This window comes from Saccoglossus kowalevskii, chromosome 5 (genome assembly GCF_978046115.1).
Source record: "Saccoglossus kowalevskii chromosome 5, keSacKowa6.1, whole genome shotgun sequence".
Taxonomy (NCBI): domain Eukaryota; kingdom Metazoa; phylum Hemichordata; class Enteropneusta; family Harrimaniidae; genus Saccoglossus; species Saccoglossus kowalevskii.
In genome coordinates, this window is record NC_140645.1 from 16,799,526 (window position 1) to 16,815,668 (window position 16,143).

Here is a 16,143-nt window from a genome sequence, read left to right on the forward strand (position 1 = left end):
TTGAATTTGAGTGAGTCTGATTTCAAATAAATTAACGGCTAAGTTTATAAATGTTTATTAATATTAACATGCTTATCTTAACATCGGTGTATTAATATGCAAATATGCATAGTATATGCAGAATATAAAGAATTAAGTAGTTCCTCGTCAAAAGTGTATGCCTACAGTAAACAGACGACGTTTACAAAAAATACTCTTATAGAGCGGGGCGAGTTTCTTCTACCAAGCACCTATTATATTTGCCTTGCAATAAGATCCAAAACCTAGCAAATGGCTTCTTACTATAGCCAATGGAAGCGCATGTTTTGGATTTGAATAAATCGGCACGACCTACCACGATATTTAACTTGTTGCATAGAAGTAACTATATATATGTAATAGTGAAAGTATTGTTTTTCATACATCTATGATAAAAATGTTTGCTTGACGGTGAAGTACATTTTCTGATCATTAAGGTATTTTCAATCACATGGCTTGTTTATTAATAATAATTTATGAATGAGATGAAATTCACTGTTGTAAGTACCGCCGGTACTGCTAAATCCATACGGTTTCTACTGGCGGATCCAGAAATTCGGTAAGGGGGTCGCGCGCTTCTATTGACGTGGCCGAAGTAAACCTCCGGTGGGATGGGTTTGTGAATCGATTTGTTATTTTTTGCGGGCTGAAGGTAAGGGGGGCGTCTGGCGCGTGGTTACGGTTATAGTTACGGAAGGTCATCGTACCGCGTTGTGTTCGATGTGGGTCACATAGTCTTTGTATGTACAATTCGAACGCGGACTGTCCGACAACCACCGCCCCTAATAAGACCCAAATATATGTCTGCTTGATTACCATATATACTTGTGGCAGTGGACGTTTGCAAACCGTGACAGGTGTCATTTTTCAGACACTCATTTTAAACTACATACTACAGTAAATCCTTAGTTTGAAAGAAAAGAACTACAAAATATGTTTAGAAATCATCTTTGTTTTAGCATAACACGTTTGGTAGACCATTGTATGACATAATGTTTATGCACGACAGATCGTGACAAGTTAAACACAAAATATTCGACAGATACATCATTATGTCTATATCAGAAAAAAAAAACATCTGGAAAAATAGTTAGTATTCTAGACACATTTCAATACAATTCACTCGGGTTATTAACTGATTGACCTGATACGATTTTTTTTACAATTTCTGTAAACTTAACATGGCACAGAACTAATAACCATTTCTCATCCCCAGAGGATTATTTGTTACAAACAATGTAAAATAAAATAAAATAAAAAAATAAAATATTTGCTTTGTTAAATAAAAAAAAATAACATTGAAAATAATTTAATTCAATTGTAAATGCAGGTTCATGGGCACTCACAGACCGAAAACGGGTGTTTGTATTTTCCATGTGTAGACATCATTGGCTTTACACTTCACTATTCAGCTTCACGTTAAATGGAATGATTTACAAAAACGGTACATAACTATTGAAGAGTAAAATTTGCTTGTGAAAGGTGATGGCAGATTCTGGATATAATTTACTTTCAGTAGCATATTAACAAGACATTAATCGGTGTGTTTATGTGAGAGCGACACACACTTTATATAAGTGTATATACTATTCGTACTGGTTGAATTTTTTGAAAGTGAATTGTTTAGTTATTCACAAAAGTTCAAACCTAAATAGCTATGTAGTACTGATTTGTTTCTTGTGAAACTTTCACACTGGGGTTGACGTTGACAGTGTGTTATGCTTCCGTGTAGCAATATGTCAGACATAGTGTCACCTACGTAATTAAAACTACTCAACTATTTAATACATTTCCTGCATCAATGTATAAGATCAATGCAAAAATGTGAAAATGACATGTTTGCTGATAAAATAAATGATATGTGTTGATAAACTTTATCAAACATAACTAGCATAACTTAAAGAGAAGTAGTTTAATTTTAATTCACTAGGTCGTAGAAAACGTCTTCCAATTAACAGTTTCTATGGGTCAATATGTGTGGCTTGTTGAGAGATGCCTGTCTTAAAACATGCTGGACAGCCAATTTAATATTCAAAGTGTCCGTGACTTGGTGATAGTTATGGCATCATCTTCAGCACTCCATAGAAATGTATAGTCATCGGAAGGATGTTTCTGGAAAGATACAGAACACAAATTCTAATAATTAATACGATTCCAACAGCACAAGTAAGAAGACAAACAACAGCGCCATTACTGCCACCATTTTAGTTGACCCGAAAATAGAATGCACACTGGCACTCCACTGAAAAAAAGTTACATGTAAATAACAAATTTGTTAAACAATAACTAATCTACCTTGTGTTTCCAGAAACGGTTTCTCCATTCAAACAATGGACGTACACCGTGCAAGTAGACAAGCAGGCAAATAATGAAAACCAACAGGACAATCGCCAATGGACAGAACACAGTGCTTGTAACTTGGTGGTCTAAATAGAAAAATAAACATAAGCAAAATATATGAGCATGTTATAGCCTAATTATTTATATTTCAGTCTTGGGAACACGATAATGTGATGAAATACACAGACAGTAGCATATCCCTGTCAATAACAGATATGTTAAGCTACTCCCACATACTCACCTTGCTCATAATGTATTGCTGTTTTATTTTGCACTTTCTCAACTTCACTATCTAGAAAATAAAACAATTAGAGTAAAAATATAAATATATTAAACTTTATTATATTGATGTAAATAGTGGTCATGGGTATCGTCTATAATCTCTCTCTCTCTCTCTCCCTCCCTTCATTGCAGTTACCTGATGTGGTGTTCTCGTCTATTGACGTAACTGGAAGCGTAGCTTGATTGTCTAAATTAGCTGGATCTGTGGAGTATCAGTACACAATATATTATAAATATTGTTATTACCAAATTCACGTATAAGGGTAATCAATAAAATGTGTATTCAGAAATTATATTAAAGTGAGTGTGGTATTACATGCAATATCGAATAACTCAATGTTAAACGTATTTGTTTGAATCCACAACATGATCAATCGATGGATCAATCAATCAATCAATCAATCAATCAATCAATCAATCAATCAATCAATCAATTTTATTTGAAATAAAATCCAATTCCATCAACAGGGTGTGACACAATGCATGTGATCTCACCATCGTTTTGACTGATTCCAGGTTTTTTACTAATAAAAGTTACCATGTCCATGTCCTCTGAAATAAAAAAAAAGTAGAGAAGGCTTTTACCGTGATTCGAATTTACTTGCTTATGTCATACATTATATAGTTTTGAAAGTTATTAATGAAATTAAATTAACCTTTCGAACATACGACAATTATATTATTACTGGAAAAACCTGATTTATTTAATAATTCAACTAAACTAAGCAATTGCAAATACAAAATGTAATTCTTAAATTATTGCAATACACTAATAGCTGTATTGGGCACTGAGAAAACTTAAATAAGAAGTAATACCATGTATGAGGATCTCAATAATTGTGTTTTTATGTGCACGTCGAGTACTTTCGCCAAGCATATACCTCCCAGTTGTACTATGTGATACTTTATTAAAATAAATGGAGAGTACGCCTTCATGAAGACTCGGTTCCACTATGCCATTCCACTCTACCAGGCAACCAAACACATCGTCAGGTTTAATTTCCCCATTGTCGTTAATCAGAGAGAATAATTCTCTAACTGGCCGAGGAGTTCGTTGTGATAAAACAACATCCATAGAGTTGTTCAACTTAAGCTCAAAGTGTATCGACATTCTTCGTCCAACTCTACCATATGCATGGAGTATTCCAGTAGACACATCTGCAATCAATCAATCAATCAATCAATCAATCAAGCAAGCAATCAAGCAAGGAAAAACAATCAATTAACTAATATATCAATCAATCAATCAATCAATCAATCAATCAATCTATCAGTCAATCAATCATAAATCAATCATTAACCTATTTCAAGCTTTTAAGTGTGTAGTGGACGTATTTTTGGTTATTTTTTTACAGAGGTGTATAATAAATTGAGTATGAATAAATCACGGTATATGTTGTCAACTGTCATTGTGTTTATGATTAAATTTGCATATTTGCATATTCTTAGATGTTTACCAACCAAAACATCTGTCACACAACATTTCATGACTATTTTAAATTCATTGGTATGCGAATTAATGTATTTTTTCCACTACATATAATGCCTGATGTATAGCACAATGCTTTAATTTAATTTAATTTAATTTAATTATCACACAACATGTAGAATACACTCAATGCTTACCTAAAACATTCACTTTAGAAGAGGCCACAATATCTCCAGAGTTCAGTACGAATTGATACATTCCATTGTCAAAATCAGAAATGTTCCCAATCCTAAAGACATATTGCTGGTTCCTTGTAATGAATTTGTATTTATGGTTATCATCATCATCATCATCACCATCATCATCATTGCCATCAACATTTAGTATATCACTGGTGCAGGAGAGTCGAGTGTAATTCCCTGTAAAACAATTATTAATGTTTTACGTCGAAGCACACACAATGTTTTGCATGGGTATATCATTAGATCCATAATAATAAGAGTAAGCTAAAAAGTATTAATTGTTTATGTTATGTTATTTTTCAGACTTCATTGCACTCACCATTCTTTACGAAGTAAACACAGACCTGCTGTGAAGTTCCACTCCCTAGCAGAATTGAAAAGCCAGGAAGGATATTCGTGTCCGTATTTTGTGGGACCAACAACGTATAACTGCCAATATTTCTGGAGTCTACTAAAACCGCAAGAAAATGACATGCAATTTGAGGCACAGATACAAACAAATGCAACATGTAACGCAGAATTCGAACAAGCAAGACAGCCACACAGTCTGTAATTAAAACAACGTCATTACATTCCCAACAAAAATAATATTCATTGAACAAATGAAAAATTCAAATATATATTTTGTACTGTGTCGTAACGTTTTTTTTATTGAAATAACAAAAGAAAAGATTAGTACTGTACCTGGGTGAGGTGGACAAGAAGATACTGAGTATGTCCCATTCAGTAATATAAATATAATCCCAACACATATAAATTTCATTATGGTAAACTAAGTAGCAAAAATGAGTGAAACATAATTAAATAATAAAAAAAACTGAATACATTTGGTACGAGAACGTGAAAATAAATTTAACCATACATTAATATAGTATTTATATAATGCCATATACACTATGCATATATCTGCTACCTCACAGTTTCTTGTGTCGAAGGTCAGGTGAAATCAGAAAGTGCTTCCGAGGGAACTTAAACAAGAATTAATACCGTGTATGAAGATCTCAGTAATTGTGTCTTTTGTGAAATAGATTATTTGATTATTTGTTAAGGTAGCGAGAAGGGAAATTTTCACTTTTTTCTTGATTTTTCAAAAATTGATAAAACGGTTACTTTAGACCTTGATACATCACCTCAGATTTACAAAAGATCGAAATTGCGAAATAATGTTGCTCAAATTAGTGTTTTAAAACACTAGCAAAAAAGACTACAACTGCCGTTTTGTGGATATTTGCATAGTGTTTATCTTTGAAAGGGTTTAAATGATAACATCTTATCTGTATACTCTGTTGTTGACGATTCTGATATAACGGGTGATAAGCTTCCAGTTGCAAACAATGCGTGTTTATCTAACGTCCATTGTCAGCATTATTGTCAGTCGAGACTTCGTCGGAGAAACATGGTCATACAGTACTCATTTCGCCCAACCTTCCGCTTTTACATCGACCGCTTATCGCTTAATTTCCGACCACGCGGTCTTGTCCGACCGGAAACCGACCGCATTTTAATCGCGTTTTTTTTGCTCGCTCGCTCATTGAAAACATTGAACGCTCGCCCAAACACTGAAAACTGGCACATGAGTGGTCGAAATGGTGGTTTTGACAGTAAAGTGTGAACATACAACTAGTATTAACTATTATTACATTCTGAACGACACTTCAAATCTAATAGTTGTATTACACTTGTATCGTGAAAGCAACTGAACTGGGACCTCTTGTTACGTGTTATGGGTGCTTGTTCTAGATGTAATATTTTATTTTTATTTTAATGAGACAGTTACGTGAAAAAAGCCTAGGTAACTCCTTTTGACAGAGCAGAGAAATGTTAGTGATTAATTCCAAAAATAACGATACCGAATTCACATCGGTCCACGTCTGGTAAAATTTGACATTTAATTTTTAAAATTAAGTCACGATCATTGAATGAGCTCGGTCTATACCGTTTACGTACCGAAAAAGTGTTCCCACAAAAAATATTTTCGACTAAAAACGGCCACATGCCCTAAAAAAATTGAACAGAGCTTGACATGTATGAATAATTTATTGGGCTTAAAAGAAAAACGTGTCAAATTTAGTTATAGCCATAACTATTTGGTGGCCAGTCGATGAACAATTCAAAACTCAGGATTCACACGGAAGTCCTTCAGGGCTGAAAATCATCGACGCTACTCTGGTTTACTTTATTGTTACAACATCATTGATTGGCTGAGAGTCACCTGATCGGAGCACGAACTGGGTCACAGAACCATATTTGTCCGTATTATCAACAGGACTTTGCAAAATAACCACACCCACATTTTCAATATTTTTTAGCGCGGAAGTTGCCAACAAATGTAAAAAAAAATCGTGAATTTCATGGATTCGAATAAAATAAAGCAAGTGATTGATAAGGATGATTATTAATATTTTCCCCGATGCTCTTCGAATTTTTATTTTTTTTATTTCAAGGTAAGAAATGGCTAGTTGAAGTTGCAGCGTCTTCAATGCGGTTGTTTCACCGCGAACAACTCTAGCTCTGTTTTGGGCATGGTTTAGTTTTGCGATGTAAAATAAAATATATATTAAAATAATAATACTTGATTAATTATTTGGGGTTTCAGCCCACAAATTACGGACATGATCTCCATGATTTACGGTAAATGTTTGTCTTCTTTCGGCTGATTGTCACGGTGTTGATCGACACCCTTCCTAAACTCAGTATGGAGAAACCAACGGGGATCGACATTCCAAACAAACAATCGAAATTATCAACGAAAGACGAGATTTTTTTAGATATTTACAAACATACTGTCATGACAAACATACGTAAAATTAACAAATACACAAAGAGGCGTAATATTAGGTTTTATTTTAGGCTTAGAAATATTTTCTTTCACTCAGCCCATGCATGTAACTGCCATTTAGCTTTACGGTCCTTCAGCATCGGGAGGAAACAACAATAATTATACAAAACACATTGCGAAGACTCAACAATCAGGAAAGAAACCCCAGACAACCATGTGTACTTGTTTTGAAATACATTTTGTATTTCAAGTCAGAATATTGTTTAAAATAAAATATTCAGTCCAAGCCAAATCGAGGTCAAAGGGTCAGGTTGCGTGCATATAATTATATATAGTTAAAACAAAAAGTATTTGACCTTTTTCAGCTGTTCAACATCTATAAAAACCAGAAAGACAATTATAAGACAATGTGAACCTCGGAAATTATTCTGTTAGTCCGAATTTTAAATGCGCGCGAGCGAGCAGGTGGGCGGTGATATTTCGGGGTTTGCGCGGTCGAAAATAAAGTGGAAATTGTCCGGTCGAATTCAACAAGCAGTCGCAAAAGCGAGAGAAAAAGGTGATTGGAAAGCGGAAGCGGGCGGGAGATTGTGCGAAAGGAGTACTGTAACTTTGCACAACTTTCTTTTAAATCGTTTTATTTTCCAAGTCAATATTCTATTTTACTAATACATTTTTTTTCTAACGCAATGGCGAAGAAAAGAAAGAAAGAGTTGACAGACGAGGCAAAGAAAAATCTGCCACTCAGTGTCGCACTCTGACACAGCAATTTTTTTTCAAACATCGGCCATTTTGTTTCACCATGAAAACCATTTTATTAGATGTCTTATCAGAGACACTTGAAGGATTAGCTTGTTTGTAAACTGTCAGCGTGTACAGTGGGACAGTAATGTTTGTCAGAGGATTATCCCTCGTTGTTCGTTTGCATAACAATGGAAAACCCGAACGTTCCTGGAGTACGGACTCAAATGCCAGCAGTTTTCTTCATTTTTCACGCTCGAGTTTGAAATTATTCATTATCTGACACTCTTTATGAGTTCTATGATATCAGTGGTTAATATGTTTGGCAATTTTTAGTGTATATTTATAATAGTGCAGCAAATCTACAGTGTTTTATTAACCAAAACTGTTTTTCGCGTTTTTCTCGAGTTGAAGTTTTGATCGAGAACGACTCATTGGGACCGCCGCCAAATCAAGTGCGTTCGGACTAGGACATTCAAACTCGCAGTTATCGTTCAAAAGATAATGATGGTGCGAAATATGTCTGGGTTTTTAAAGAAAATGCTTTGTCACAGAATAATAGTCTATTAAAGGTGCCAAGTATGAAATAATTTGGGGACAAAAAAACAAACCTGCATAGAAATCGGAATAATAGGTCTTTTGATTATCGGAGACGCATTTCAATGGACTTGATTACGGACAATGCATGACGTAAATTTCACCAGGAAATTCCGCAGTGTGCTCTCGCAATCGCGGACTTAGTCATTTTTACAAGGTTTGCCATTTTTGATGTCACGTGATAATTATGTAAACAATGTTTGTCCAGTTTGTGCGAATTTGCACCTCTATACTTAGTCTTTTGATATATATAACCTAAATTACTGTTTTGAACGAGACAACAGACAGAGAATGTTTTATTTAAAAACGTCACAAAACCTTCTCGCTACCTTAAAACGTTGATATGCAGTAAGGCTTTTATTGTATTGTATGTGTATTATTTTGTTTATTTAAAAAAATATTGTTGAAATACATTTTGAATTATTACAGGAGGAAATGACAAAACCTGAACTAAATATTACTAGAGGTATAAATTGCCTCAATCACACTGCCTTCAGTTGAAAATCAATTTGATAATATTTGCCACGTAGATCAGAAGAATATACTAGTCGGATTGCGCATAAAGTAACTTTCCAAAATAATTATAATAATACCATTAATCTAGACTTGAAAACGACTAATAACCGGCTACATCATAACTGAACCAACCGATAAGTTTAAAAAAGCCGATAGGCTTGTTGGCGATCCACTCCGCTCAAAAACACGCAACATGTTTAATTTCGGCTATTGCCATTGTAGGACATGAACGTGAAGCTAACGTCGGTTTATAACTAAGACCGAGGTCCGCAAACGAAGTGCAAAAAAACATTCAGTCACTTTATTTTATTGCAAGGACGTATTCTGCTGTGAAATTGATTAATTCCAACCGGTTCGCGACAGTATTTTCTAGATTGAAGGCAGCATTTGCAGTTCATTCAAAGTTCAAAGTTGCGTTGGGATTACGTTGATACAGTGGAACAATGTCGGCGCCAGTGATCTCTTACCAGTGTGCCACGTAGGCAAAATGAAAAGCATGGCCATTTGAACACTATCACAAGACTGGTAGGAGGTAATAAATTTGGGGCGAAAGTATTCAGAAAAATCAGTTTTTGGCTGTTGCCATGACAGCGGTGGGCCAGGATTTTTTTTTCCAATTAGTGACGGTACGACCTGCCTGTCAAGTATGAACAAATTCATCCAAGCCAAAAAAAATCACAGAGGAATTAAAAGCCGTTGCTGGTGAAAAGTTACCCCAACTTTGAGGTCAATTTTCTCGGTATTGAAAATAGACATTAAAAACAAAACAGCAGATTTATGCCCACTCTAAAGCAGAGTAGAATGAGCTACGTCCGTGCTTTTTAATCGTAGAAATGTAGGACGAGATACATTTGGCGTGAAGGTAACGGTGGGCCAGAATTTATTTTCAGATTTTACAAACTAACTAGAGTGAAGGTGTGACTTTCCTGCCAAATCGGCCCAGCCAAAAAAATCACAGACGCCATTCTTGGTGAACAGTTATTCCAACTTTGGGGTGAAACGTCTCACTAATGAAAAAAGATATCAAAAATTCAAATAGTAACTTTGTGCCCGCACAGTAGAATGAGCTATGTCTGAGGTGTTTTATCCTAAATTTATAGGGGGAGATTCATTTCCCGCGAAGCTATCTAAAAAACGGCAACGGTGGGCCAATTTTTTTTTTCAGATTTTACCAAATAACTAGGGTGATGGTGTGACCTGTCTGCCAAGTTTGAGCGAAATCGCCCAAGCCAAAATATCACAGAAGAATCAATACGTGAAAACACTGGAAATCACACACAAGTGAGATTAAGGGCAATCCTAGCGGAGCGGATCGCCAGTAAATATTAAATGTATCTTCCAATGAACTAGTCTCAAGTTGAGGATTATAATGCTTATGCAAGAGCAAAAATGGATCAATCCCCCAGAAGCCTCAATCTGTGTTCACCTGAAAGGCAGAATAATGTAAGGAACCCAAACCAGCATTTCGTCGCCCTCGAATTCCTTTCAAAACACTGCACAGATCGCATGTAACTTAACATCAGCATACAACTCGTTTTAATCTAACTTAGAGTGCTTTCAAGTCGACACATATCTAAACTATCTGCCTAAATAGTAACAACTACAGCGAATAAGTCGATTATTGATTCCAATTATGAACACTGTGAGCAAATTTAAGTTTGTATGAAGGGCAAAGCCATCGGAGAACCGTATTACGCCAGTACTAGATCAGATATACATATACTGGCCTGTCACGGCAGCTATAGAGAATACATGCGTGTGAGTAACCTCTGTTGATCGTTCCATTTGACTTGACATTTGAACTTGTAAACAGTATAACGTTTTTAACAAATCACGAATTTGTATATGTATGAATACAAGAATAAGACATTTCGACACTTACCGTTGATCACTTGCTTTCCTCTGTAGTGTTTTTTTTTCATTCATGTGATGTAAACCTTAACTGTCTTGTGCACAGCTGTTATAGTGATTGGCTACTCTATCATATGACTATTACTCAGCAGACGCCGAGCAAACGTAGCAGGAACGTTTCATCAGATGGTTAATATTCATGAGATCTGACGAATATGTTAGCTAATAATGCCACATTTATTTTACAAATCAAGTCATCTAACCAAATTACAACCACACAACTTAATTCATCGCATGTTATTTAAGTAAAAAATATACTGAAATAACTGCACCAAGTAGAATGCACGAGAAACTTACTGTTAAAAATACATCATACTATCGTATATCGAGTGTCCCCTTGCACCTGAAAAAGCAACACACATTTGTTAATGACAATTGCCCTGATTACATTTTTGGAGAGATAATCGGTTGCCATGTATACATGTGCATTCGCTGTATATCCGTATTTTTATAACTCGTAAAACTCATAAAGATGTAGGAAAGTTTTCGTGATTTTTGTGAAAATTACCCTAAGTGCCAATCGAATATATTCATAGAGTTATGAAATCGGTTGCCATGGAGATGGGAATTTGCCGTTCAATGGGTTGTCGGTGGGAAAATTAATTGAAAACTATTATGCACACATTTCAATTATTATTCAGGAGGATTTGCCCTTGGGACAAAACCAATATTCTAGATTTGTGTAGAAATCTTGACACATTTGCCATAGAGACAGGACTGTTCATCATTACCAGATAACAACACACATTATTGACGAATCCCATGCCATTTTTTTACATGAAGGTAGTAAACACATTTTCACTATAAATTAAAACTGTATCCTGTTGCCATGTGAATATGATTTTTCTGGAAGGATTCGTGACCAGAATCAGATAAATTCATTGTAAAGGTCAATACTTTGTAGCAACGGCGGGGGTCAGCATTCTCAGAATGACTACTTTTCAGGGTGTGTTATGTTATTCGTCATTTGTAACCGAGATAAGATATCCATGATCACTACGCTGTCATTCTAACTGCTGAATTATGTGAGGCAGCAATTACGACTACCAATATTCTGACAACGTGTGCTCGAATATACATACCGTTCGCTGTTTCCTGTATCGCAGAAACAAAACTGCAGCACCCACAATCGAAAGCAATACAACTACCATGACACTTAATATAATAACCCCAAGTGGAGAAAGTTTACCGTGACGTAATACTGTGTTTCCATCACCTAATAGCTCACCAGAATCTAAAATATATAATAACGCATCATCGATGTAAATAAGCAATGTACACTTGTATAACGATGACATAGTTAATTAACATGAATAATTATATATGTAAAGTATGAATATTTTTATTCTGCTCGTGAATTTTAACTTGAAAATATAGTGTGAAACAAAATGTTATCAGAAACAAATGCATCAATGTTATGACAATTAAGAAATAAACCGCCACAATTCCCGACAAATATGCAGGAGACGAGGACGAAAATGTTCCATCACCCGAAACTTTCTATTGGCAAACCCTGGTTGAATGGAATAGGCCATGATACTTGCATACAATCAGTAATGACACATCGAGCTGTAACCAACATTCATCCGGATTTTTATGTGATTTGTTTGTTAACATCAGAATTTAATTAGTAAAATCGTCTCAATCGACATAATTTAAATAATACCGATCTCGATTTGCAACGTACGCCTGATCACGTTACGAGGATCGACAAACGTCTCGGGTTTACGAGCGAGCAACCGCAGATGACAACCATTTTCCTTTGGCGCTGTTTGCGTAATTTTGAAAACATTATTTGTTGACCTAATATGCATTATATTTAAGTCCCAGATGGTTGCAGTATATTTAATCCTACTGTGTGTTATTCGCTTCTGGGCGGACACCATCACATGCATAATTAATAACAAAATGATCTCGCCCAATCAGAACGATATATTCAGACAAATGAAATGCTATTGCAGTATCGTTGTATGTAGCACGCAGCATATGTACATAGCAGGTGACAAATGTATCGCCTAGTAAATATCCAAACCCAAATGCACATACCCCGATTACAGATTCATTATCGGAATTTTGGTGCGATGGTGTCACAGTAAATAAAAATATGTAGTAATGATTTTCGTACATTATTTCCATGTCGTTCAAGAAGATATTACCTTTTGGAAGAAGTACGTGTAGGCTGAAATGCTTTTCTTTGTATGTGTTCATCGCCGGATTGCGCGCTCTGCAGCTATATAAACCACTATACTGCGGCTGCAGTGATTTAAATGTGAGGGCGTTGACACTGTTGAATCTATCTCCAACCGGGGTGTGTGTAATATTTTGATGGATGCTGGATAACTTCTCGCCATCTTTATACCATATTATCGTTGTCTGGGGTCTCCCACCGTACGCCGTGCATAACGAGGAAATGCTACTGAATGCCGGGACATCATATGTGAGGTTACCAGTGTTGTTAACTTTGTCAGTAAGACGAACAACAAGCTTCAAATCAAACGACTCTGTTCGTGTGGAATAAAATAAGTAATGAGTAATGCTACACACCAGACAGTTATACATTTTAATTCGTATGAATTGGACATTCGTATCTTGCAATAATTAATTATGAATATACGTCGATTTTGGAGAGATTGGCTTTACACTCACCACAAATGGATAATTTTACGTCACCAGAACTCTGCCTACGTTCGTCACTGCGATTGTTGGTATAATACGAAAGTGTACACCTGTATACGTCATCATCCGAGTATAATACACGTGTTATCAACAGAGATGTCGTGTTCACTATTTCATACTTGCTGCTGTCTATGTATTTATCTCCCCCATCGCGTAGTAGCTTTTGACCAATGAAAGCTCTCAGTTGCCCTTTGCTCCATCTCACTGATACAGTTACTATGGATACAGCATCATTGGGTGGGTTCACGGGGCATGATAGTACCACTGATTTGTTTACGTTAGCGCCAGTCTCTAGTCCAGTGCTGGTACGGATAAACTCTACAACAGACACAACAAATTATGAAGAAAATAAGTAACTTGCTGGATCTTGTATATATGGTTGAGTTGACAACAGCAAGAAGAAACCCCAAAAAGATAACACTTCAGATGGGAATCTGTCGCACTCATTTTCATACTGAAACTCTTTTCAGCAAAAAGTGGTGTAACCTGGTAACATGTAGATATGTTCCCTAGATTCATGGGACAGTATAGTTGGATATTTATAATCTTGTTGCCATTAGCATTTATATTTAAACTGCTTCCAATATTTTGTTGAATGTGAATTTTCTAGTATCTTGCTGGTACTCGCCACCTGTCCCGGTATGTACAGTACTTTCTAGCACTTGCAACCTCTACAGACATTTACAGTATACTGCTCGAACTCGCCACCCCCATGCCATTTTAATGACATTTTCCACCTCCACCAACATTTACAGTATCTTTCTGGTAGTTGACACTACCGACATTTACGGCATATTACTAGCAATCACCACCTCCAACGACATTCATGGTACCTTGATGGCACTCGCCACCTCCAGCAATATTTACAGTACCTTGCTGGCACTCACCACCTTCCATGTCATTTCAGGGACCTTGCTGGCACTCGCGATCTCCAGCAACATTTATTGTACCTTGCTGGCACTCGCCACCTCCAGCAGAATTTACAGTACCCTGCTGGCACTCGCCACTTCGACTGACATCTACAGTATTTTTGCTGGCACTCAAGATCATCACCTCCAATGTCATTTAAGAGATCTTGCTGGCACTTGTGACCTCCAGCAACATTTATAGTACCCCGTTGGCTCTCGCCACCTATACCGACATTTATGGTACCTTGATGGAACTCGCCACCTCTCATGCGCGGTCCAATCCAATCCGCCCGTTACTGTGCTGTGTGCTATGAACCGGGCTGTGCGATAAGTACCGGTACAGGGAAGTTACCTTTTAGTTATTCCAATAGTGTTATTTTGTTCGATGTGATAAAATAAATAACACATGGTCATTCGGGCATTCGGCTCTGGCATCATCAATATTATGGTCATTATCACCACCCCTTGGGCAGGCATAAAATAACGATATTGCCCTCAGAAACATGTGTTATTTGATGCACATAGTTGCATCTCATATTCGCATTAATGCATAGTGTGTGCTGCATATTGTGACAAGGCATGCGATGGACGCAAATATAGTAGACCTATATATTTGACGTCATAAAACATAAACTATACTCCGTGTATTATGTACTCGATATTTAAAATGAGGTGCCCTAGTTTTTAGGTTCACCAGACAACCTTTGTCTACGTGTGACTCATATAAAAATATGTTGTTGTTATTTAATTTGAAACTATCAAACTCGTTTCCGTGAGAGCGATAACCACATCGCAACATTAGTATTAGCACATTTGTCTACTTATCACTATCGCAGTGGCGATGTATAATGGATGTGAATATAGTTCCACGCTATCGTTTCGTTTCATTTCAATTCAAATCGAAACTATAATGTTTTGAGTTTAATATTAGTACACAACATCTACCATATTGTAAAATAATGTTACCATTTCTAAAGTCGTTTTCAATCATCATGTACTTACCGAAGTATAGCAAGAACACAAACACGTTGAAGCGCCTTATTTGGGAATTGGAAAAATGCATCATAATGACATCACCGCCATTTTGCAGTCACTGTGACTCCCTAGCAAACGAGTACATATTACAGTCCATAGTGCAGGTGCATGATACAAAACGAGCGATATGTCAACACAAAAAATAGGGCCAGCCTTCAGAACCTGTGCTTGAAAATTAATTTATTATCATCCCGAAGACAGAACACATCAAACAGTTATTATATCGAAATTAAACTACATTTAAAGACGAGATAAACAAAGCATAGTTCGAATAATATAAAAAGTAGAACTGAACAAGAACTGAACTGTTTTTTTTGGGAAGTTCTTATACATAATATAAAACCCCTACAATGGAACCTATAGAAATATGTGTATACATTAGTGGATGTGCAATGATTTGTATATTTGTTAGAACGGCAAATGTAACATACAAACTTTGTGAAAACGTATAGAAAGTATAATATTATAATAAAATAAAATGTTACAACAATATGTATTATTGCGTTTTATGTCTATATTATTAAGAGAAACAATAATTAGGATTCTTCCAGACAATTTATTTGGAAAAGAAGTAGTAGAAGAAATACCGTCTGTTAGGTCAAGCGTGACAGCTCGCTCGAGTTTTATGAATAAATATCGGTATATCGTATCGCATACCACCTGTATTTA

General features: G+C 36.0%; 2 protein-coding genes across 2 annotated transcripts; both read right to left on the bottom strand.

The window, feature by feature from the left end:
- Positions 1 to 950: 950 nt before the first annotated feature.
- Positions 951 to 10,941, bottom strand: LOC102800706 (uncharacterized). The gene is made up of 10 exons (XM_006818475.3): positions 10,827 to 10,941; positions 4,996 to 5,083; positions 4,631 to 4,759; positions 4,267 to 4,488; positions 3,457 to 3,798; positions 3,136 to 3,192; positions 2,777 to 2,842; positions 2,600 to 2,650; positions 2,314 to 2,444; positions 951 to 2,130 (listed from the first exon to the last, which is right to left on the bottom strand). Exons 2-10 carry the CDS (start codon positions 5,072 to 5,074, stop codon positions 2,050 to 2,052), a joined length of 1,158 nt encoding a protein of 385 aa, XP_006818538.3. The 5' UTR covers positions 5,075 to 5,083; positions 10,827 to 10,941; the 3' UTR covers positions 951 to 2,049.
- Positions 10,942 to 11,013: 72 nt separating this feature from the next.
- LOC146745817 (hemicentin-1-like) lies at positions 11,014 to 15,527 on the bottom strand. The gene is made up of 5 exons (XM_085499174.1): positions 15,442 to 15,527; positions 13,502 to 13,849; positions 13,012 to 13,356; positions 11,938 to 12,089; positions 11,014 to 11,198 (listed from the first exon to the last, which is right to left on the bottom strand). The coding sequence occupies exons 1-5, from the start codon at positions 15,503 to 15,505 to the stop codon at positions 11,166 to 11,168; spliced, it is 942 nt and encodes a 313-aa protein (XP_085355300.1). The 5' UTR covers positions 15,506 to 15,527; the 3' UTR covers positions 11,014 to 11,165.
- Between the last annotated feature and the right edge of the window lie 616 nt (positions 15,528 to 16,143).

What these genes read in the sequence shown, in the direction of transcription:
- LOC102800706 (XM_006818475.3), bottom strand. Translation starts at nt 5,074, where the DNA reads ATGAAATTTATATGTGTTGGGATTATATTTATATTACTGAATGGGACA. An exon ending in TATTGAGATCCTCATACATG is followed by an intron (nt 3,193 to 3,456) that starts GTATTACTTCTT and finishes TTTTTATTTCAG; the next exon opens with AGGACATGGACATGGTAACT. An exon ending in TGGAATCAGTCAAAACGATG is followed by an intron (nt 2,843 to 3,135) that starts GTGAGATCACAT and finishes GATACTCCACAG; the next exon opens with ATCCAGCTAATTTAGACAAT.
- LOC146745817 (XM_085499174.1), bottom strand. Translation starts at nt 15,505, where the DNA reads ATGATGCATTTTTCCAATTCCCAAATAAGGCGCTTCAACGTGTTTGTG. An exon ending in ACACGTACTTCTTCCAAAAG is followed by an intron (nt 12,090 to 13,011) that starts GTAATATCTTCT and finishes TATATATTTTAG; the next exon opens with ATTCTGGTGAGCTATTAGGT. An exon ending in GATACAGGAAACAGCGAACG is followed by an intron (nt 11,199 to 11,937) that starts GTATGTATATTC and finishes TTGCTTTTTCAG; the next exon opens with GTGCAAGGGGACACTCGATA.